A 24,865-nucleotide genomic window follows, 5' to 3' on the forward strand; every position below is an offset into this window, starting at 1 on the left:
AGGGTCCTGTACTAATTTGGGGCGACCTTGGAGTGACTTGCATAGACTTCCATTATGTGAAGTCCCTGCAAGTCACACCGAAGTCGCGGTGCACAGCGGTGCACGCGACTTCACAGATCGCCCCCCGAAGTCGTGTTGCCTCAGTGTGAACTGGCTCTCACAGACTGGACTGCAATGAGTAAGCGACACATCTAGTCGTGAAACGCATCTACCGTTTTGTCCTGCACTCACAGCGTGTATGTATTATATTTTGCCGATTGTTTGATGTGGAATAAACACACTCCATTTTTGATCTTTATCGGAAGTGCGGTCATTCCTTTTTGCTTTATGTGGCTTTGGATCACGGATCCGACCGCCACCTGATTCCTGTCTCACCTGGAGCGGTCTCCCCAGTCTGGACTCTATCTATCTCACAGACTGGACTGCAATACAATGATACACTGGCTTGGCAGGACTCAACCCTTCCCCACCGGCGTCATCCAGATATGCAGCAGTATGAGGTTCTCCCAGGCCCAGATGGCAGAGCTGGGATTCCCCCAGGCCCAGATGGCAGAGCTGGGGTTCCCCCAGGCCCAGATGGCAGAGCTGGGGTTCTCCCAGGATCTCTCTCTAGAGTTATCTAAGAAAGACGGTAAATAAAGTGTGGCGGCGGTGGAGCTGACCAAAAGCCCCATCACCAGCCTGCCACAATGTATCTCTTTTCTACAATTCAAAAGAATAATTTGATCAGTCACAGACTGGACTTCGGTACAACTATACTCCAACCTGGCATGGCTTAACCATTTCCCATTGGTGTCACCCAGATTTAAGGCAGCATGGGGTTCTCCTAGGCCCAGACAAAAGAGCAGGGGTTCTCCCAGGACCTCCTACTCGAGTTAGAAAATGAGCTGCAGAGCCTCTGCTAACACCAGGAAAAAGCAGCTGTAAAAAAGTGCTTTTAGTAGCTTTTTCCATTGGCGTTATTTCACGTTTAGCCATGATTAGCTTTTAGCAGCGTTTTCTGCCTCTATTCAAAATCAGTGGTTACCTATGAGCCGTCTTTGATACTGGAGACCAGATGACAAGGTGCTTTGGGGTGGGGGGGTGCAGAGCTCCCCCTGCTCCAAAGCACCTACCCCCCCCCCCCCCCATGTTGAGGGCGTGTGGCCTGGTATGGTCCAGGAGGGGGTGGGGCCGCTCGCTAGTCCCCTCCCCTTTCCTGACCTGCCGGGCTGCATGCTCGGATAAGGGTCTGATATGGATTTTGGGGGGGACCCCACGCCATTTTTTTCCCTTTTTGGTGTGGGGGCTCGACTCAAAAGCCAGACCCGAAGGGCCTGGTTTGGAACCTGGGGGGGGGAAACCCCAACACCATTTTTTTCCCCAAGCCATCTGGCGTGGAGTTCCCCCTCAAGATCCTCAGAGCGCAAGTCATCCTGTTCCGACTTAGATGCGACTTCCATTCAAATCAATGGGCTCTCATAGGGAACCATTGTTTTTCACATAAAAAAAAAAAAGTAAGCAACGTTAGGTAGCCTTTAGACATTTTTACAGCTCTAATGCTGGTCCTCAGAACATGCTGGCCCTTGGTTTTTTTGCAGCTTGAAAAATGCCCATTCTACAGCTGCAAAACGTCTGCATGTGCGTGAGGCCATAAGATAACATGGAGGGGCATTTTTAACCACTTTACCACCGGAGGATTTTGCTGTCTTACGTCTGGGCCACTTTTTGCGATTCGGCACTGTGTGACTTTAACTGACAATTGCGCGGTCATGCAATGCCCTACCCAAACAAAATTTACGTCCTTTTTTTCCCACAAACAGAGCTTTCTTTTGGTGGTATTTTATCACCTGTGCAATTTTTACTTTTTGCGCTATAAACAAAAAAAGAGCCACAATTTTGAAAAAATAACAATATTTTTCACATTTTTTTTATATGAAATTCACCCCCCAAAAAATGTAAAAATCAAATTTTTTTTATCATTTTAGGCCAATTTGTTTTCTGCTACATATTTTTGGTAAAAAAAATCGCAATAAGCGTATTTTGATTGGTTTGCGCAAAAGTTATTGCGTTTACTAACTAAGGGAAAGATTTCTGTAGTTTTTGGTGTTTTTTTTTAACGTGTAATGGCGGCGATCTGCGATTTTTTTTTTACGGGATTGCGGCGGACAGATCGGACCGTTGACTGACATTTTTGACACTTTTGGGGGTACCAGTGACATTACTACAGTAATCAGTGCTATACATATTCACTGTTACTGTAAAAATGACACTGGCAGGGAAGGGGTTAATTTTTATTGGTGATCAAGGGGTTAATGTATGCCTGGTGCTTACTGACGTGTGTGGGGGGAGGTGACTATGTGACACAGGGACAGATCGCAGGTTCAGCTATGCTGAACCCTGCAATCTGACTCTGCCTGTCACTTAGGAGATCCGCCCACTTTGTTTACACAAGCGGGTGGATCTCCAGACTCGATTCCCCGACGATCGGGGAAGAGCAGCAGTGATCACCGCCGCTCCTCCCGTGGCCCGACTCCAGCTGTGACTGAATACAGCGGGGAGGGGAATGTCTGGCGACGTAGGTCTACATCGTCAGACGTTATCAAGCCACTTTACCGCAGTACAGCTCCAGTGAGCAGTGGTAAAGTGGTTAAGGTTAAAAAAAAAAAAGTCTGAAGCTCCTAAAAGCAGCTGCAAAAATGCCCTGTGTGCATGAGGCCTTAGAGGTAAGGACTACAGGTAACAGGGTGCCTATAGCTTACGCATGCATTTGCAAATATGTGCAGACTAAAGCACACACACGTACCGATTGTCGGCCGTAAATGTTCGGCCAACGTCCGATCTGCCGATTGTCGGCTTGTTAGTATGATGCTTCCGACAACCGACTGCGACTTTTCGGCCGAACAAAATCTGATGTGCATGCTTTAAAATTTTTGTTGGCCGTCACCAGAACGGCCGATTGTTCGTCAGTCAGTACAGATGAGCAAGACTGGGCATGCTCAGAGAAGAAAAAACACACGGAAAGTTGACCAGCACATGACATCACTTCTGAAGTTGGTTGTTGTTGGCCGACAAAATTTGTGTGCAGTCTTGAGCACTTTTCAACCAACACGACAGCACTGGACAAAAGACGGCCGATCGTTCGGCCGACAATCGGTGCGTGTGTACGGGCCTTAAATTCCTGTTTTTAACACATACCATTAGACAGGACAATTTGGTTGGCAAGTAGAGCTTGGAATATTCCTTGGCCTTTTTTTGACATATGTTGCCCTCCAATGTTCCTTGCTGCAAAGGACAGTGGCTAATTTTTTTTACAATTAACCACCCAGCATGTCTTTGGAGTGTAGGAGGAAACCTAAGCAAGCACAGGGACAACATGCAAACTCCATGCAGATGGTGTCCTGAATTGGGTTTGAACCAAGGACCCCAGTGCTGCAAGGCTGAAGTCCTAACCACTGAGCCACCCCCATTAGCAGAAAACATTAAATATAACTTGGCCTTAGCGTTGCTTTCAGCGTCTCCATTCTCCCACCATTTATTTATAGAATATAAGAGGCCTGCATCATGGAAAACGTGGCCTGCACACAATCAGCGCCGCCGCTCTTGGCAGCAGCCAATCGGATCCGGCTCGTCTCAGAGACGACAATACGATGCAGACAAGGAGGACAATCGCCATTAGCTGTTTTATGGCAGTCTGGGTTTGGCTGCTGACACATGGGATTCTCCAGGAGATGTATGTGTACACACGGCTCAAATCAGGCGCAGAGATTAGCAGTAGCTAATAATGAGCGATAATTAAACACGTCCCTTTTATCTACTGGATTGGACCAGTTGGCTTGGGGATGCACTCCCTGGAAAGCTTCACCGTTGTCAGACTGTGGTTTAGCAATGAAGATTAGGAAAAGAAATGCTTCACCAGTGTAAATAGTTGGAACTGTCAGCACTATGCGCTGCGATAACGCACATGCATCAATGCGAAATGCTTTAAAGGTGTGCTGGGTTAAGGCAGCTCTATCATTGAGAATAGGGTGGCAGGACACCTTAACCACTTCTGGACTGGAAAGGATTTGCCCCCTTTAACCACTTAAGCCCCGGAAGATTTTACCCTCCTGACCAGTGGGTTTTTTGCGATTTTTTACTGCGTGAATTTAACGGACAATTGTGCGGTCGTGCGACGCTGTACCTAAAGGAATTTGACGTCCTTTTTTTCCCACAAACAGAGCTTTCTTTTGGAGGTATTTGATCACCTGTGCGATTTTTACTTTTTGCGCTATAAACAAAAAAAGAGCGTAAATTTTGCAAAAATAACAATATTTTTCACATTTTTTTATATGAAATTCCCCCCAAAAAAATGTAAAAAATCTGCCATTTTTTGCGGCGGACAGATCGGACCCCTGACTGACATTTTTGACACTTTTGGGGGGACCAGTGACCTTTCTACAGTAATCAGTGCTAAAAATATGCAATGTTACTGTAATAATGACACTGGCAGGGAAGGGGTTAACCCTGTGGGTGATCAAGGGGTTAAATGTGAGCCTAGGGGAGTGATTCCAACTGTGGGGGGGGGGGGCGTGGCTTCTGAAATTACCTTAGAGACATGTGATCCTATATAGAAGGATCACAGGGGCTCTATGGTTTAGCAGGGAGAAGAACGGTCAGCTGTGTTTACAACAGCTGACCGTTCTTCTCTCAATCGGAGCCGCCTGCCCGCTGCATCAGCTTCCCCGCTGACAAGGAACGCACTCGCCCCCTAGCTGCCTGCGCGCGACCGACGTATACCTACAGCGGTTCGCGCAGGAGCGGCGGGTGGTCGTAAAGTGGTTAAATGGTTTCCCCCACGTTTGTAGGGGAAAAAAATAACAAACAAAGAAAAAACAATATAGTGCATACAATTGCAAATCATATTGCAATTGAATGTTATTAAAAATGACCTTTCTTTTTCAATCTGCAGCTGTTGTAATTTTCTGAAAATGCAATGCAATATGGCCGCCTGGAGGTGTTCTGTACACAGAATGTATACTGACCACACCCCCAGAAACATCATTTCCTGCTTGTGTGATTGGCTCACCAATTTTCCCAGAAGTCTGCACTAAGATACAAGTCAGATTTCTGGCATCCCCTGCAACAAAAATGTCATTTCTGGTGAGATTCTCCCAATAGGAACACGTCTAAAGGGATGCAGGCCCAGCAGATTTCCTCATTGGAGCCCTGCAGCTGCCACAGCTGATAGATAATTATGAAACCACTCCCATTACACCCACTCAGCACAGAGGAACAAACAATGATTTCTTCAGAATAACAAAAGGTAGGAATCTGATGTGAATGTACAATGTATATGTAAAGCGCTGCGTAAATTGACAGCGCTATATAAATACCTGAAATAAATAAATAAATCTGCAACAAAGTTTGGTAAAATCCCTGCAATGTACAGAGATCACCCAGAGGGGAATGTTTTTTTTATATCGGCCTGGAGTTCAGCTTTAACCATTTGCCGACTGCCTAAAGACGATTTACGTTGGCAGTCAGCCTCTCACAGGCAAAGCGACATAGATCTACGTCGCTAGCCTGTGAGGCTCTGGGGAGGCTCCTGCTCGGTCACAGACCCCCCTGCGCATGTGACCGGCGGACCCGATGTCTGCCGGGCACTCGTGATCGTCCGTTACAGAGGGAGAAAGGCAGGCGGCTAATGTAAACACAGCCGCCTGTCATTATTCCCTGTGTAAGAATGGAGATCATACGGTTCTGCTATGTAGGACCGTTGATCTCTGTTCTTACACCTCAAGCCACATCCAATCACAGTTAGAAGCACGCCCCTAGGGACACACTTAACCCCTCCCTCTCAAAAAAGTTAACCCCTTCACTGCCAGTGTCATTTTTACAGTAACAGTGCATATGTATAGCACTGATTACTGTAGTAATGTCACTGGTAACCCCAAAAGTGTCAAAAATGTCAGTCAAGGGTCCGATCTGTCCGCCGCAATGTCGCAGTCCTGCAAAAAAAAAAAAATCGCAGATCGCCGCCATTACTCGTTAAAAAAAACCCAATAAAAATGACAAAAATCTTTCCCTTTTTTAGTAAACGCGATAACTTTTGCGCAAACCAATCAAAATACGCTTTTTGCGATTTTTTTTACCAAACATATGGTAGAAAAAAAAAATTGGCCTAAAATGTTAAAAAATTTTGATTTTTACATTTTTTTGGAAATTTCATATAAAAAAATGTGAAAAATATTGTTATTTTTGCAAAATTGACGCTCTCTTTTTGTTTATAGCGCATGATCAAAAAATTGCACAGGTGATCAAATACCACCAAAAGAAAGCTCTGTTTGTGGGAAAAAAGGACGTCAATTTCGTTTAGGTACAGCTTCGCACGACCGCGCAATTGTCCGTTAAATTCACGCAGTGCCGAATCGCAAAATAGGCCCTGGTCAGGAAGGGGGTAAAATCTTCCAGGGCTTAAGTGGTTAACTTTAATGTAAACTTGTCACAGGGCTGCCATTGATGGCCTGAAAATGCTAATCTCCTGGCTGTCTGGCTGAATATCTCAGGATCACTGACCTGGAACAAGCATGCAGCAATTATAGGTTGGAGAGAAGTCCCAATTCCTTCCTCTGTGCTGGTTGTGGGTCAGTGACTCGGAAGGTATTGGATCCCGATCATCAGCATTTTTCCTTCAAACCTTCCAGGAACTTCAATAAAAACTTCAGCCATTTTTTGTGCGGAGTGATTTTTTATTTTTTGCTGTTTATGTTAATTGTTCTTTGAAGTCTCGCAGAGAATATCTCAGCTGATTTTACTGAGGCATGAAAATGACAAAGACGTCACTAACAGCCTGGGAGATCTGAACATCGGCCCCATCCCGTCTCCCATAGACACTTCTGAGGCTCCCCCCCCCCCCCTTTTTTTTTTTTTTAAATGGAGTCTGATGACTTCCATATAAAGAGAAGAAGATATGCGATTCATGGGAGCGCAGGCGGGATACGGAACGTACGATCGTTGTTTTGTTTCAGGATAAATTTGGAATCGATACTAAATATGGAATTGTAAGGAATTGTTATTTTTATCCATAAAATGAACATTAAAAGTCCCGCCGATGAGCGCCATTTATCTGTTCCCTATTGGTGGAAGCTGAACTCCAGGCAAATCAACCCCCGCCGTGCCCTTGCCCCCTACTACACACATACACTGGAGGGGTCACATCCTTAGGTCTAGGGGGGCTGCATTATTATCAATTACATTGTTCTCAGCTATCTCTGTGAACTACAAAACACCTCCCTAACGTTATGGAGAAAAGGGGGGAGGTGATTTTTAGTCCTCTGTCTGTGCTGCATTATTATTAGTTACATTGTTCCCAGCTTTCTCAGTAAACTACAGATCCCCACCCTGCTATATTATGGAGAAGAGGTGGGGAGGTGGTTTGTAGTCCTCTGCCTGTGCTGCATTCTTTTCAGTTACATCATTCCCAGTTATCTTGGCGAACTACAGAACACCTCCCTACTATATTATGGAGAAGATGAGGGGAGATGATTTTTAGTCCTCTGCCTGTGCTGCATTCTTGTCAGTTGCATAGTTCCCTGCTATCTTGGTGAACTACAGAACAACTCCCTACTATGTTATGGAGAAGATGGGGGGAGGTGTTTTTTAGTCCTCTGCCTGTGCTGCATTCTTATCACTTACATTGTTCTCAGCTATCTCTGTGAACTACAGAACACCTCCCTACTATATTATGGAGAAGATGGGGGGAGGTGTTTTTTTAGTCCTCTGCCTGTGCTGCATTCTTGTCAGTTACATAGTTCCCTGCTATCTTGGTGAACTACAGAACAACTCCCTACTATGTTATGGAGAAGATGAGGGGAGGTGTTTTTTAGTCCTCTGTCTGTGCTGCATTTCTTTCAGTTACATTGTTCTCTGCTATCTCTGTGAACTACAGAACACCTCCCCAATGTTATGGAGAAAAGGGGGGAGGTGATTTTTAGTCCTCTGTCTGTGCTGCATTATTATTAGTTACATTGTTCCCAGCTTTCTCAGTAAACTACAGATCCCCACCCTGCTATATTATGGAGAAGAGGTGGGGAGGTGGTTTGTAGTCCTCTGCCTGTGCTGCATTCTTTTCAGTTACATCATTCCCAGTTATCTTGGTGGACTTCAGAACATCTCCCTACTATGTTATGGAGAAGGGGGGGGGGGGTTAGTTCTCTACATGTGCTGCATTCTTATTAGGTACATTGTTCCCTGCTATCTCGGTGAACTACAGATCACATCCCTACTATGTTATTGAGAAGATGAGGGAGGTGTTTTGTAGTCCTCTGCCTGTGCTGCATTCTTCTTGGTTATATTGTTCCCAGCTATCTCAGTGAACTACAGAACATCTCCCAACTATGTTATAGAGAAAGGGGGGGGGGTTAGTCCTCTGCTGTATTCTTTTCAGTTACATTGTTCATGGTTATCTCTGTGAACTACAGAACACCTCCATACCATGTTGTGGAGATTGGGGGGGGGGGGTAGTCCTCTGGCTGTGTCACATTCTTTTCAGTTACATTGTTCCCTGTTATCTTGGTTAACTACAGAACACCTCCCTTTTATGTTATGGAGAAGAAGGAGGGGGGGGGGGTGTTTTTACTCCTTTGCCTGTGCTGCATTATTTTCAGTTACATTGTTACCAGCTATCTAAGTGAACTACAGAACACCTCTCTACAATGTTTTGGAGAAGAGGGGAGGGTGTTTTTGTAGTCCTCTGTGCTGCATTCTTTCCAGTTACATTGTTCCCAATTATCTTGGTGAACTACAGAACATTTCCCTAGTACGGTATGAAGAATAGAAGAGGGGGTGTTTGTAGTCCTCTTCCTGTGCAGCATTTTTACAGTTACACTGCTGCTGCCAAAACAAATGGATTGACAGCGCTACAGCTTTGCTAGCGAGATAGAGTGCTCCTCCCCCAGGAGCAGAAGCCTACTGATTGATTCTTAGGGTTGGGTGAGGCCTAGGGCCCCCAGGTGCCCACAGCGCATCATGGTGACCCCCAATTTTCTTAGGTAGGACCCTACTGAGGATTTTATGTCCTCCCCCCAGGAGACTCTGTCAGGTAGGCTCTATGGGGCCCCATGATTTCTAATGGTGTCCCTGAATATCCCATTTACTGCTTTATAAAAAAAGCCCCTATGTTTAGTTACCATCGACGACAACCCGACCCCGCAAGAAACAGAACTGGATATTGATGATCCCATGTGCAGCAAAGCATTATGGGTACACCTCTCCTGGACTACTCCACCTAGCCATGTCCCATGGTCTGTTTTGTCAGCATGAATCTACAAGTCACCAAGCTGGTCATTCCACCTCTATCACCAATAATCCGCTCTATCACCATTAATCCACCTTAAACAAAGGTCACTCGGTCTGAAGTGGATGGGAAAGGTGATCACAGGGTGTCGTCTCCTATTAACAATATCTCTGCAGATAACTTATCTACTCACCAAGAACACGATCGATTCTGAAGCATTGCTCATCATTACCCCACTAAACTGCAAAAACAGACGCTGTGACTAGACACAGGGACCACCACCAGTACTTGGCTTTATGTGACAATTCTTAAATAAGAGCGGGCCGAGGCAACAAAGCGCAAAAAAAATCCAACGACACATATTCTGGGGTTCCGTTAGAGAACGCAAAGATCTGAGGATGTAGGATATAGTGTGGTTGGACTCTAGGTCGGTAATCGGGGACTGAGAGAGGGTGGACTCTAGGCGGCTGATCTGAGGATGGAGGGAGGATGGACTCTGGGTAGGTGATCTGAGGATTGAGGAAGGGTAGACTCTGGGTGGGTGATCTGAGGATGGAGGGAGGATGGACTCTGGGTGGGTGATCTGAGGATGGAGGAAGGATGGACTCTGGGTGGGTGATCTGAGGATGGAGGAAGGATGGACTCTGGGTGGGTGATCTGAGGATGGAGGAAGGATGGACTCTGGGTAGGTGATCTGAGGATGGAGGAAGGATGGACTCTGGGTGGGTGATCTGAGGATAGAGGGAGGATGGACTCTGTGTGGGTCATCTGAGGATTGAGGAAGGGTAGACTCTGGGTGGGTGATCTGAAGATGGGGGAAAAGTGGACTCTGGGGTGGGTGATCTGAGGATGGAAGAAAAGTGGACTCTGGGTGGGTTATATGTGGATGGAGGAAGAGTGAATTCTGGGTGGGTGATCTGAGGATAGAGGAAGGGTGATTCTAGGACAATATCCCCCCGGACAATATCCCCCGGACATTATCCCCCCGTACAATATCCCCCCTGGACAACATCCACCCGGATAATATCCTCCCTGGACAATATCCCCCCAGACAATATCCCCCCTGGACAATATCCCCCCAGACAATATCCCCCCCTCTAACCCTAACCCTATGTCCAGGGGGATGTTTTCCGGGGGGGGGATATTGCCCGGGAGATGTTGTCCCGGGGGGATATTGTCCGGGGGGATGTTGTCCAGGGGGGATGTTGTCCGGGGGGATATTGTCCGGGAGGATATTGTCTTGATACCGGAAGGGTGGACTCTGGGTGGGTGATCTAAGGATTGAGGAAGGGTGGACTCTGGGTGGGTGATCTGAGGATGGAAGAAAAGTGAACTCTGGGTGGGTTATCTGTGGATGGAGGAAGAGTGGACTCTGGGTGGGTGATCTGAGGATGGAGGAAGAGTGGACTCTGGGTGGGTGATCTGAGGATGGAGGAAGAGTGGATTCTGGGTGGGTTATCTGTGGATGGAGGAAGATTGGATTCTGGGTGGGTGATCTGAGGATGGAGGAAAAGTGGACTCTGGGTGGGTGATCTGAGGATTGAGGAAGAGTGGACTCTGGGTGGGTGATCTGGGAATATAGGAATGGTGGATTTTGGGTGGATGATCTGAGGATGGAGGAAGGGTGGACTCTGGGTGGGTGATCTGAGGATGGAAGAAAAGTGGACTCTGGGTGGGTGATCTGAGGATTGAGGAAGGGTGGACTCTGGGTGGGTGATCTGAGGATGGAGGAAGAGTGGATTCTGGGTGGGTGATCTGAGGATTGAGGAAGGGTGGACTCTGGGTGGGTGATCTGAGGATGGAAGAAAAGTGGACTCTGGGTGGGTTATCTGTGGATGGAGGAAGAGTGGATTCTGGGTGGGTGATCTGAGGATGGAGGAAGGGTGGACTCTGGGTGGGTGATCTGAGGATTGAGGAAGGGTGGAGTCTGGGTGGGTGATCTGAGGATTGAGGAAGGGTGGAGTCTGGGTGGGTGATCTGAGGATTGAGGAAGGGTGGAGTCTGGGTGGGTGATCTGAGGATGGAGGAAGAGTGGACTCTTGGTGGGTGATCTGAGGAGGGAGGAAGAGTGAACTCTGGGTGGGTGATCTAAGGATGGAGGAAGAGTGGACTCTGGGTGGGTGATCTGGGAATATAGGAATGGTGGATTTTGGGTGGATGATCTGAGGATGGAGGAAGGGTGGACTCTGGGTGGGTGATCTAGAAGAAATGTGGACTCTGAGTGGGCAATCTGTGGATAGACTCTGGGTGGGTAACCAGAAAATGTAGAAAGGGTGGACTCTGGGTGAGTGATCTTGGGATGGGGGAAAGCTGGACTCTGAATGGTCAATCTGAGGATAAAGGAAGGGAGGGCACTGGGAGAATATTCTGATGATGGAGGAAGGGTGGACTCTGAGTGGGTGATCTTGGGATGGGGGAAAGGTGGATTCTGAACGGCCAATCTGGGGATAAAGGTAGGGAGGACACTGGGAGGATAATCTGATGATGGAAGAAGGGTGGACTCTGGGTGGGTGATTAAGGAAGGGTGGACTTTGGGAGGATGATCTGATTATGGAGGACGGGTGGACTCTGGGAGAATAATCTGATTATGGAGGACGGGTGGACTCTGGGTGGGTGATATAGGAAGGGTGGACTTTGGGAGGATGATCTGATTATGGAGGACGGGTGGACTCTGGGAGAATAATCTAATTATGGAGGACGGGTGGACTCTGGGAGAATAATCTGATTATGGAGGACGGGTGGACTCTGGGAGAATAATCTGATTATGGAGGACGGGTGGACTCTGGGAGAATAATCTGATTATGGAGGACGGGTGGACTCTGGGAGAATAATCTGATTATGGAGGACGGGTGGACTCTGGGTGGGTGATATAGGAAGGGTGAACTCTGGAAGGATTCTCTGATGATGGAGGAAGGGTGGACTCTGGGATGATAATCTGATTATGGAGAACAGGTAGACTCCGGGTGGGTGATTTTGGGATGGAGGAAGGGTGGACTCTGGAAGTGTTTATATGGAATTGATAGAAGTTTTTAGTTAAATGTGTAAAAGTGTCCAGCCTGCTGTAAAAAAATCAATGTATGCCTTGTCCCCGAATATACAGTATATACTGTACATAACAACTCACCCGCCCCCCCCCCCCCCCCCAGCTCAACCTTTACTGCTGGTTGGAGGTACTAAATCTGGAGTCTGACAGCCCACTCATTACCGTCTGCAACCCATGGCCTGCAACCACCTCCCTCTCCACCACTATGCTAAAACCCCACACTCCCATCACCCCTCACCACTTTGCAACCAACCCCCCCAACACCTTTCCAGCACCCCCCCCCCCATAATTTCCCATTCACCCCCCCCCATCATTATCACTGCAACCACTCCCCTTACCACCACTGCACCAGTACCACTCTCATCACCACTGTGCCAGCCCCCCCCCTTACCCACCATCATCACTGAACATCCACCCTCCTCAACAACACTGTGCCAGCATCACCTCAATCCCCATCACCACTGCACCTAGAACCACCTCCCTCATCCCCATTGTGCAAGTACCCCCCTCCCCACAACTCTACCAGTAGCCCCCTCACCACCATTGTGCCAGCATCCTGGACTGGCTGACACATGCTAATGAGGCCTTCACTCCCCATACAGCTATCTCTCCTCTGAGAGACAACAGGCCTGTACAGGATGCTCAGACACCTCCATCTATCTCTTCCGCAGATTGGAAGCCATGGAAGGCTCTTCTGATGAAAATGGACCCCTGACATAAGATTTATTCTACTATCTCATTTAGCGGCTGATAAAATGGTCTATGAAGAAAAGGTCACGCTCCCAACAACCAGCGGAGTGCAGTCCGACTCCTAACCACTAAATTCTCAGTACGTCAACCTCGTCAGATGAAAAAATGAGTTTGTTTTTTTGAAATATAGATATCAATGTAAATGTATTCAGATATTCTTATCAATGGGCCTGATAATCGATAATGAAGCACTGCGTCATAAAAAAAGTTAAGACTGTAAAATGTTTTCTAGTGCGACACATAAACAATGATTCACAATGCAACATGTGCGTCAGAATCGTAGAATGTCGCAGTTTGCGTGATTGCATATATTTTCAGGTGCATGGAATAAGTGCATTAGTGTGCCATGTAGTAGGTGACACAGGACTCCTTCTCAACTTTGGTGGCTGCAACATTCTAGATAAATTATCACAGATTGCTACTTTTTTACAACAATTTCATATCACATTACCGCCCATCATATCACATTACCGCCCATCATATCTCATTACCGCCCATCATATCACATTACTGCCCATCATATCACATTACTGCCCTTCATACCACATTACTGCCCTTCATATCACATTACCGCCCATCATATCACATCACTGCCCTACATATCACATTACCACCCATCATATCACATTACTGCCCATCATATCAAATTACTGCCCTTCATATCACATTACCGCCCATCATATCACATTACTGCCCATCATATCACATTACTGCCCATCATATCACATAACCTCCCATCATATTACATTACTGTCCATCATATCACATCACTGCCCTTCATATCACATTACCGCCCATCATCTCACATTACTGCCCTTCATATCACATCACTGCCCTACATACAGACTTGTATAAAGTACTCGAAATTTCTACTTGAGTAAAAGTACAAGTGCTCGATCAAAAAATTACTTGAGTAGAAGTGGAAGTGCTCGCAGAAAAAGTTACTTAAGTAGAAGTACTAAAGTATTCAACATTTTTTTTACTTAAGTATTGCAAGTAGTTTTTTCAAAAAATTTGCTACTTAAGTACTAAAAGTAAAAAGTACCAGTAGTTTTGAAAAAAAATTTCTACTCAAGTACTGAAAGTAGAAGTACAAGTACTGTGTTATGTAGTTATTAAAGAAAGAAGTCAAAAGTTTGAACATCATATTGTTTTTATTATTTCAAATGATTTATTCAAATGATTAACCTGTGTTTGTTAGTAGTTTCTTGATGCACTTTAAGCGCTGTAGCACCATTTATTTGTTTGTTTCATATTTTCTTTTTATTGGAAAGATTTGGTATAGCAGCTTTTATTATACACAGCCTTTATTTTCGTATGCGCTGATTTACAAATGACATTATACACATTTTTTTGAGCTTTATGCAACCTGCCATCTACTGTTCTGGCAGTGGTAATTTTTTTAAAAGTAACGAGTAACTATGCAGCACAAAAAAAAAATACTTGAGTAGAAGTATCGAAATCATCGAAAAAATGTAGTGAAGTAAAAGTAGAAGTAGGAGAAAAAAATTCTACTCTAGGAAAGTACAGATACCGCATTTCGGTACTTAAGTACAGTACTTAAGTAGTTCTACTTCGTTACTATACATCTCTGCCTACATATCACATTACCGCCCATCATATCACATTACTGCCCTTCATATCACATTACTGCCCTACATATCACATTACTGCCCATCATATCACATTACTGCCCATCATATCACATTACTGCCCATCATATCACATTACTCCCCTTCATATCACATTACTGCCCTTCATATCACATTACTGCCCTACATATCACATTACTGCCCATCATATCACATTACTGCCCATCATATCACATTACTGCTCATCATATCACATTACTGCCCATCATATTACATTACCGCCCTTCATACCACATTACTGCCCTTCATATCACATTACCGCCCATCATATCACATTACTGCCCTTCATATCACATTACCGCCCATCACATTACATTACCGCCCTTCATATTAAATTACTGCCCTTCATATCAAATTACCGCCCTTCATATCAAATTACCGCCCTTCATATCACATTACCGCCCATCATATCTCATTACCGCCCATCATATAACATTACCGCCCATCATATTACATTACTGCCCATCATCTCACATTACTGCCCATCATCTCACATTACTGCCCATCATATAACATTACTGCCCATCATACCACATTACTGCCCATCATATCATATTACTGCTCATGATATCACATAATTGCCCTTCATATCACATTATTGCTTATTATATCACATTACTTCCTACCATAACAAATTACTGTCCACCATATTAGATTACCGCCTTTCATACCACATTACTGCTCTTCATATCACATTACCGCCCTTCACATCACATTACTGCTCTTCATATCACATTACCGCCCATCATATCACATTACTGCTCTTCATATCACATTACTGCCCTTCATATCACATTACTGCCCTTCATATCACATTACTGCTCTTCATATCACATTACCGCCCATCATATCACATTACTGCTCTTCATATCACATTACTGCCCTTCACATCACATTACTGCCCTTAATATCACATTACTGCCCTTCATATCACATTACCGCCCATCATATCACATTACTGCTCTTCATATCACATTACTGCCCTTCATATCACATTACTGCTCTTCATATCACATTACTGCCCTTCATATCACATTACTGCCCTTCATATCACATTACTGCTCTTCATATCACATTACTGCCCTTTATATCACATTACCGCCCTTCACATCACATTACTGCCCATCACATCACATTACTGCTCTTCATATCACATTACTGTCCTTCATATTACATTAATGCCCATCATATCACATTACTGCCAATCATATCACATTATTGCCCATCATATCACATTACAGGTCTCATAGAATACCTGCAAGAACATATTCGTTGGGAGCCAATGAGAAAAAAGCCCCTTACATTGGCCAATGGGAAGAATTCCCTCCATGCATTTATGATGATCAGTGGGAAGAATGCTCTTTACATTGGTGGCCAGTGGGAAGAATGCTCCTTACATTGGTGGTCAGTGGGAAGAATGCCCCCCTTACATTGGTGGTCAGTGGGAAGAATGCTCCTTACATTGGTGATCAGTGGGAAGAATGTTCCTTACATTGGTGATCAGTGGGAAGAATGTTCTTTACATTGGTGATCAGTGGGAAGAATGTTCCTTACATTGGTGATCAGTGGGAAGAATGCTCCTTACATTGGTGGTCAGTGAGAAGAATGTTCTTTACATTGGTGGTCAGTGGGAAGAATGCTCCTTACATTGGTGGTCAGTGGGAAGAATGCCCCTCCCCCAATACATTGACGGTCAGTGGGAAGAATGCACACTTACAGTTATAGTCAGAATGCCACCTTTATATCGGTATGTAGCCAGGAGGTGCAGTTTGCCCTCCCCTCTGTAGGTGGTGCTGTATCACTGTCCGCTGTACAAAGGGAATGGAGGATACAAGGCAATTTGTTCCTCTGCAGCCTCCATAGGGGTCCCCAGGTGAGCAGAAGTCTGATTGGACGCTGCAACGCTAAATTACCCCAGCGGCCAGCATTAGTGGGTGCAATGCTAATAAATAGCAGTGCCCCACTGCAGTTGGCACGCATTTGCGAAGTAGCTAGAGTAGGGACAGGATCTACGCTGGACAGGGACAGCTCATTTAGCCATAAGGAGAGGTTTCTGTCGAGGAGGGATGGACTAGGGCAGTAATGGCAAACCTTAGCACCCCAGATGTTTTGGAACTACATTTCCCATGATGCTCATGCACTCTACAATGTAGTTGAGCATCATGGGAAATGTAGTTCCAAAACATCTGGGGTGCCAAGTTTCGCCATCACTGGACTAGGGGCATTGCTGCTGGCTCTACTTTCCTGGGACTTCAGTACTTTGATAAAGATTCTTAGGATCAGCCATTCACAGTACCGCTATGCCGCTACTCTGCCTACAGCCACTCCTCCCCTCAGATGCCGAGCTGGTAACGTAAGCCTAATAGAATGCCATTCTCCCCGCTGGGACTACCTTGAAGTGCCTCTAATATTGCTAAGAACTATTGTGCCTCTGTGTACTAACTTACCGAGTCTATGGTACCATAGTGTTTGGAACTGTTAAGCCATGTGCCTTACCGCTATTCTTCATGTGTTTTGTGTTACCGTCATTCAACCAAATAATAATTGTGCCACTATACTTGGTCACTGTGTGCCTTCCTTCTTCATAGAGTAACAACTAACTAGCCCCGTCTATATGTATGCCAAGATCATTGGTGTCATGCAGATGGTTCTGCCAAGTGGTGTTGGAATCTTTGGTCAGTCAGCCACAGCTCAAGAAACTCCTTGCAACCTCTGGAGGAACCCTAGCCTTCCATGGATGCCTGGTTGAAACTGATGCCACGGCCCAGGGGTACTTCTGTTATATTAAACTAAGAGGAACAACTCAAAGCAACCTTCTGTGAAATTTGCCGTACTACACATCCCAGCATGCGACCGAAGGCCGACAGGCCCCTGCTTGGGCTTTTTGTTTCGAATCAGAGGTCTTAAAAGGCTTATTTAACTTTTATGCAAGCAATCAATCACAGATGAAACATGTGACTTTTAGCTCTTTTATTATTGTTACAATTGTATCTGTGAAACATTTACAGCCAGACAATAGCTGGGCGAAATTCGGAAGAATCTGAAATTCACTGTCGCAGATCAGGCACTTAGCAGCAGACTTCAACTGAGTATGGGAATGCCTGCAGCACAAATGATGTGTAAAGTGTAAATAAATATAACAAGCAACAAGAATGAGCTTTCCATCAGTTTACACTGAAAAATTACAATTTGCTGTCAATATAAAAGAACTGCACTTTGCCCTATCAAGTAATCCTAAAAATAATATTTACTAACAATGAGTGAGCAGTAATAATAATTATGCAACAATCCAAAAGAATGAGCTTTGAGAAGCTACGAAACGTCTTCAATGTTATAGAACAAGTTCAATTAAAGGTAACTAACTACTGCCAGATATACCATGGCCTGGACAGATGAGAACCTTCAAAAAAATATTGTAAATCATTTTGGTGTGTATAATATTATTATTTACCAACAATGAGACGTGCTAACAATTATTAAGAAATGGAACTGAAGAATGAGCTTTGAATTTCGGGATGTATAATATTATTATTTACCAACAATAAGACGTGCTAACAATTAGTGCCGGTTCACACTAACGCGGCACGACTTCGGGGGCGACCTGTGAAGTCCCGTGCACCGCGACTTCGGCGCGACTTGCACCGACTTCATATAATGAATGCCTCTGCAAGTCACTCCAGGTCGCCCCGAAGTAGTACAGGAACCTTTTTCTAAGTCGGAGTGACTTGTGTCGCTCCTATTAGCACACAATGGGCCGCGACGGACCGCGACTTGTCAGGCTGACAAGTCGCCTGATAAGTCGCGGTAGTGTGAATGGACACTTATGGAACGGAACTGAAGAATGAGCTTTGAGAAACTACAAAACATCTTCAATATTACAGAACAAGTCCAATTAAACTTAACTAACTACTGTTATATACACCAGGACCTGGACAGATAAAAATCTTCCCAAACATATAATTTTGGGTGTATAATATTATTAGTTACTAACAATAAGAAGCACAAATAATCTTGAAAAGAAGTGGTATGGATAAGCTCATCCAAACATTTTCAACATTACAAAAAAAAGTCCAGTTGATGGTGATCACTACTACTAAATACACCATGACCTAGATATATGAGTAACTTTGCAGACATATTGGCAGTCATTTTGGGGTGTATACCCTAAAACAGATTCAAGAATAGTTCTGACACTCATTAGGACTGAAGAAGGGGCTTAGATAAGCTATGAAACTTATTCAACAAGCCCAGTTGAAGGTAACTAACACAAAGTACACCATGGCCTACATGCATGGGAACCTTCACAGACATATTGGCAATCATTTTGGGGTGTATATCCTAAAACTGATGCAGGAATGTTCCTGACACTCATTAGAACTGAAGAAGTGCCTTGGAGAAGATACAAGAGGTCTTCAGCATTACAGAACAAGGCCAGTTGATGGTAATCACTACTACTAGATATACCATGACCTAGATATATGAGTAACTTTGCAGACATATTGGCAGTCATTTTGGGGTGTATACCCTAAAACGGGTTCAAGAATACTTCTGACACTCATTAGGATTGAAGAAGAGGCTTATATAAGGTTTGAAACTTATTCAACAAGCCCAGTTGACGGTAACTACTACAAGGTACACCATGGCCTGCTTGCATGGGAACATTCACAGACATATTGGCAATCATTTTGGGGTGTATATCCTAAAACTGCTGCAGGAATGTTCCTGACACCCATTAGAACTGAAGAAGTGCCTTGGAGAAGATACAAGAGGTCTTCAGCATTACAGAACAAGTCCAGTTGAAGGTGACTACTGCCAGATATACCATGGCCTGGACAGATGAGAACCTTCAAAAAAATATCGTAAATCATTTCGGGGTGTATAATATTATTATAATGAGACGTGCTAACAGTTATGGAACGGAACTGAAGAATGAGCTTTGAAAAAACTACGAAACATCTTCAATGTCACAGAACAAGTCCAATTAAACTTAACTAACTACTGTCATATACACCAGGACCTGGACAGATAAAAATCTTCCCAAACATATCATTTTGGGTGTATAATATTATTAGTTACTAACAATAAGAAGCACAAATAATCTTGAAAAGAAGTGGTATGGATAAGCTCATCCAAACATTTTCAGCATTACAGAACAAGTCTAGTTGATGGTGATCACTACTACTTGATACACCATGACCTAGATATATGAGTAACTTTGCAGACATATTGGCAGTCATTTTGGGGTGTATACCCCAAAACGGGTTCAAGAATAGTTCTGACACACATTAGGACTGAAGAAGAGGCTTAGATAAGGTTTGAAACTTATTCAAGAAGCCCAGTTGATGGTAACTACTACAAGGTACACCATGGCCTGCGTGCATGGGAACCTTCACAGACATATTGACGATCATTTTGGGGTGTATATCCTAAAACTGCTGCAGGAATGTTCCTGACACCAATTAGAAGTGCCTTGGAGAAGATACAAGAGGTCTTCAGCATTACAGAACAAGTCCAGTTGAAGGTAACTACTGCTAAGAACATTATGGCCTGCATACATGAGAACCTTCACATACATATTGGCAGTCATATTGGGGTATATACCCTAAAACTGGTTCAGGAAAAGATCTGACACTCATTAAAACTGAAGCAGGAGCTTAGATCAGCTATGAAACTTCTTCAACAAGTCCAATTGAAGGTACCTTCTATTACAGTGATGGCGAACCTTGGCACCCCAGATGTTTTGGAATTACATTTCCCATGATGCTCAACTTCACTGCAGAGTGCATGAGCATCATGGGAAATGTAGTTCCAAAACATCTGGGGTGCCAAGGTTCGCCATCACTGTTCTATTAGATAAACCATGTCATGGACAAATGAGAGCATTCACAGACATATTGGCAGTCATTTTGGGGTATATACCCTATAACTGGTTCAGGAATGGTTGTGACTCTCATTAAACCTGAAGCAGGAGCTTGGATAAGCTATGATAAATCTCCAACAAGTCCAGTTAAAGGTAACTACTGTCAAATAAACCATGACCTGCATAAATGAAGGCATTCACACAGACATGAACTGAACCGAAGAAGTGCATTGGAGAAGATGCTTTATTATCATTACAGAACAAGTCCAGTTGTAGGCATCTACCACTAAGTACACAATGGCCTGCATGCAGGAGAACCAACAGACAATAATAACCTTGAACAACGCTGTGCAAAAATCAGGAATTCATTCCGCTAGGGAGTGGAGGAGCCCTTACGAAGTGTGGGACCGGGTTGTAACACGTTAATATAAGTGTTTTGTGTTGTTAGGAAATGAGGCTTTGCTTTGTCTAGTGGCCAATAAATATGTCAGGCTGAATCCTCAATGGCGCTGGTTGGAAAGCAGAACACGCCAGGCGATAAAATTTGTTGCCTTGTCAGATCATGAGAGCTTCATTCAACAACTTGACCCATCTGGTCTGTTATAAGGACAATGATGCTTAGACAAGTGACCCCTTGTACTTGGGACCCTTTCTACTTGGATGGTGTTCCTGTATGTATATGAATATGTGCAATGATTGTTTCTCAGTGGTGTTTTCTATGCCAGAACCTATGCTTAAATAAACATCAAATCTAAAAGATACTGACCCGCTTTGTACCATGAATGAGTCACTCTTCCTAAAGATGACCATTCCTACAGCTCTCCACACGTATAGGAGAGTTCCCCCCCTTTCCATACCGGACTGGCCATATGTCTGGGACTGCTATTCAGGAATTGAGAGGTCAAATCAAATCTATAGATAAAGGGGGGGAGGCACTCATATAAAGGACTCCTGTTTAGGTGGTGGACCGAATCTACAATTACCTGGATTTCCAGATTATAGCACATTTTTTATAGGCATCTCTCCTATTCTGCATGCGAGAGACCAGTTCTCCTGCTGATGGCTGGCCACTGCTGTCAGCACTATAATAGCCAAGCCATTTACAGATCTATAGGTGACTGGACCAGGTACATAAAATGGCTGACCATTTATAAGGAATCCTCTATAGATGATGGAAGCAATGTAATAACCAAGCCATCTATAGACCCACGGGTGAGTGTCTAAACTCTATAAATGACCACTCACATAAAGGAATCCTTTATAGGTGATGGAAGCAATGTCATAGCCAAGACATCTACAGATACTGTATATAGGTGAACTCTATAAATGATTGATCACTCCTATAAAGTGACCCATGATAGTTCATGGAAGCACTTCCATAGCCAAGCCATATATAAATCTATAGGTAGATGGCCCAGTAATGTAAATGAGTAACCATTCATATAAAGGGACCCTCTATAGATTAGGGAAGCACTGCCATAGCCAAGCCATCTATAGATCTATAGGTAGGTGGCCCAGTTCTTTAAGCTAGTGACAATTCAAATAAAGGAATCCTCTATAGGTGATGGAAGCACTGTCATAACCGAGACATCTACAGATATATAGGTGACTGATCCAACTCTATAAATGATTGATAACTTATAAAGTGAATCATGATAGTTCATGGAAGCACTTCCATATCCAAGCCATATACAGATCTTTAGGAAAATGCCCAGTACTGTAAATTAGTAACCATTAATATAAATGGACCCTCTATACTTTAGGGAAGCACTGCCATCGCCAAGCCATCTACAGATCTATAGGTAGGTGGCCCAGTTCTTTAAACTATTGACCAGTCACATAAAGGAATCCTCTATAGGTGATGGAAGCACTGTCATAGCCGAGACATCTACAGTCCTATAGATGAGTGGCCCAATTCTATAAATGAATGACCACTCATATAAAAGAATCCTCTATAGGTGATGGAAGCACTGAAATAGTAGTAACATTCACAGATCTACAGGTAAGTGGCCGAGTTCAATAAATGAGTGACCACAATAAAGGAATCCTCTATAGGTCATGGAAGAACAGTAATAACTGAACCATCTACAGATCTTTTGGTGGGTTGCCCAGTTTTATAAATGATAGGACACTAATTTAAAGGAATCTTCTAAGGCTTATGGAAGCACTTTGATAGAGGAATCATTCACAGATCTATAGGCAAGTGGCCCAGTTCAATAAATTATTGAGTGAATAAAGAATTTCCTTTTAAATGTTGGATGCAATTTACAACAGTCTGGATTCATAGCTGAACTATCCATAGGTGAACTGACCCCTCCATAGGTGAAATGACCCCCTCCATATGAGAAGTAACCCCCCTATAGATGAACATACCCTTTAATAGGTGAACAGACCCCTCCATAGGTGAACAGACCCCTCCATAGGTGAACAGACCCCTCTATAGATGAACTGACCTCCTCCAAATGAAAAGTAACCACTCTATAGGTGAAGAAACCCTCCAATAGGAGAACAGACCCCTCTATAGATGAACTAACCTCCTCCAAACAAGAAATAAACATTCTATAGATGAAAAAACCCTTCAATAGGAGAACAGACCCCTCTATAGGTAAACGGGCCTCTCTATAGCTGAATTGACCCCCTCCATATAAGAAGTAACCCCCCTATAGGTGAGCAGACCCCCTCCATATGAAAAGTAACCCCTCTAGAGGTGAACATAGCCTTTAATAGGTGATCAGACCCCTCCATATGTGAACAGACCCCTCTATAGATGAACTGACCTCCTCCAAATGAGAAGTAACCACTCTATAGGTGAAGAAACCCTCCAATAGGAGAACAGACCCCTCTATAGATGAACTAACCTCCTCCAAACGAGAAATAACCATTCTATAGGTGAAGACACCCTTCAATAGGAGAACAGACCCCTCTATAGGTAAACTGGCCTCTCTATAGATGAATTGAACCCCTCCATATAAGAAGTAACCCCCTATAGGTGAGCAGACCCCCTCCATATGAAAAGTAACCCCTCTATAGGTGAACATAGCCTTTAATAGGTGATCAGACCCCTCCATAGGTGAACAGACCCCTCTATATATGAACTGACCCCTCTATAGATGAATTGACCTCCTCCATATAAGAAGTAACCCCCCCATAGGTGAACAGACCCCTCTATAGGTGAACAGACCCCCTCCATATGAGAAGTAACCCCTCTATAGGTGAACATAGCCTTTAATAGGTGAACAGACCCCTCCATAGGTGAACAGACCCCTATATATGAACTGACCTCCTCCAAACGAGAAGTAATCACTCTATAGGTGAAGAAACCCTTCAATAGGAAAACAGACCCCTCTATAGGTGAACTGGCCTCTCTATAGATGAATTGACCCCCTCCATATAAGAAGCAACCCCTCTATAGGTGAACAGACCTCTCTATAGATGAAAAGACCCCCTTCATATGAGAAGTAACCCCTGTATAGGTGATCTGGCCCCTCTAAAGGTGATCTGTCTCTCCATACATGACTGCTCTTCCTCCAATCCTGCAGGAGAACTGCACAGCACAGAAACTTTCCATCAATGCACATCTGTACCAGCACCCCTTCCCCCATATGAAGCCCCCACAGGCCCTACCTTGAGTCCAGTGTGCCCACAAGCCAATGTCCAGCCAAGCAGTGATCAGTAGGAGTGAGTACATCCCTGTGGATCTGTGATCAGTCCCCAGCACTTTGTAGATTTGGGGTCCCCTCTGTCCCTGGGATGCCCCCATGAGTCCTCTAGGATGGTCTGAGCAGTGAGTTGTGGCCCCAGGCTGCACACCTCCTTCTCTCTCTGATGGAGTTTATGGAGCCAAAGACTTTCCTCCTTTCCGGAGGGCTCTGAGAGGTCGGAGCTGCTTTTACTCTCAGCCTCCCTCTCTCTCTCTCTCCCTCTCCAAACTTTCTCACCCCCCTTCACTTGTCACTTTCCAAACTCTGCGCAGCCTGGGAACAGAGGAGGGGGCGCAGCGACACCTGCCGGCCCACTGTGGGTACTGCAAGACCCATTCATATATATTGCTAGATCGCTGTCTGACACCATCAACTCATTACATTCTCAGTGTGAGATTTTATTTACAAATATATGCAAATGTATCATTTCTATTGCTTCAGGTTTGGGGTCATTGGGGAGCACATGATTTTGGTAGAAATTGTCACATGAAGCTGTATTGTTTGGATCACTGACTTCTTTTAGACGTCAGGGCAAAAAGAAAAAAAAGAACAAAAATGAGTAACGTATAAAGATAAAATTAAATTTAAATTTAAAAAATAGAT

At 44.4% G+C, this 24,865-nt stretch overlaps 1 protein-coding gene across 1 annotated transcript in view; it reads right to left on the reverse strand.

The window, feature by feature from the left end:
• The window catches only part of ROR1 (receptor tyrosine kinase like orphan receptor 1), a 395,062-nt gene extending 370,602 nt beyond the window's left edge, over window positions 1-24,460 (reverse strand). The window contains exon 1 of the mRNA XM_082265154.1: window positions 24,186-24,460. Within this exon, the coding sequence (XP_082121280.1) occupies window positions 24,186-24,321 (136 nt within the window). The 5' untranslated portion in view covers window positions 24,322-24,460. The remainder of the gene's footprint in view (window positions 1-24,185) is intronic.
• Window positions 24,461-24,865: the final 405 nt, after the last annotated feature.

This window comes from Pelophylax lessonae (assembly GCF_965119305.1).
Source record: "Pelophylax lessonae genome assembly, chromosome: 8".
Classification (NCBI taxonomy): domain Eukaryota; kingdom Metazoa; phylum Chordata; class Amphibia; order Anura; family Ranidae; genus Pelophylax; species Pelophylax lessonae.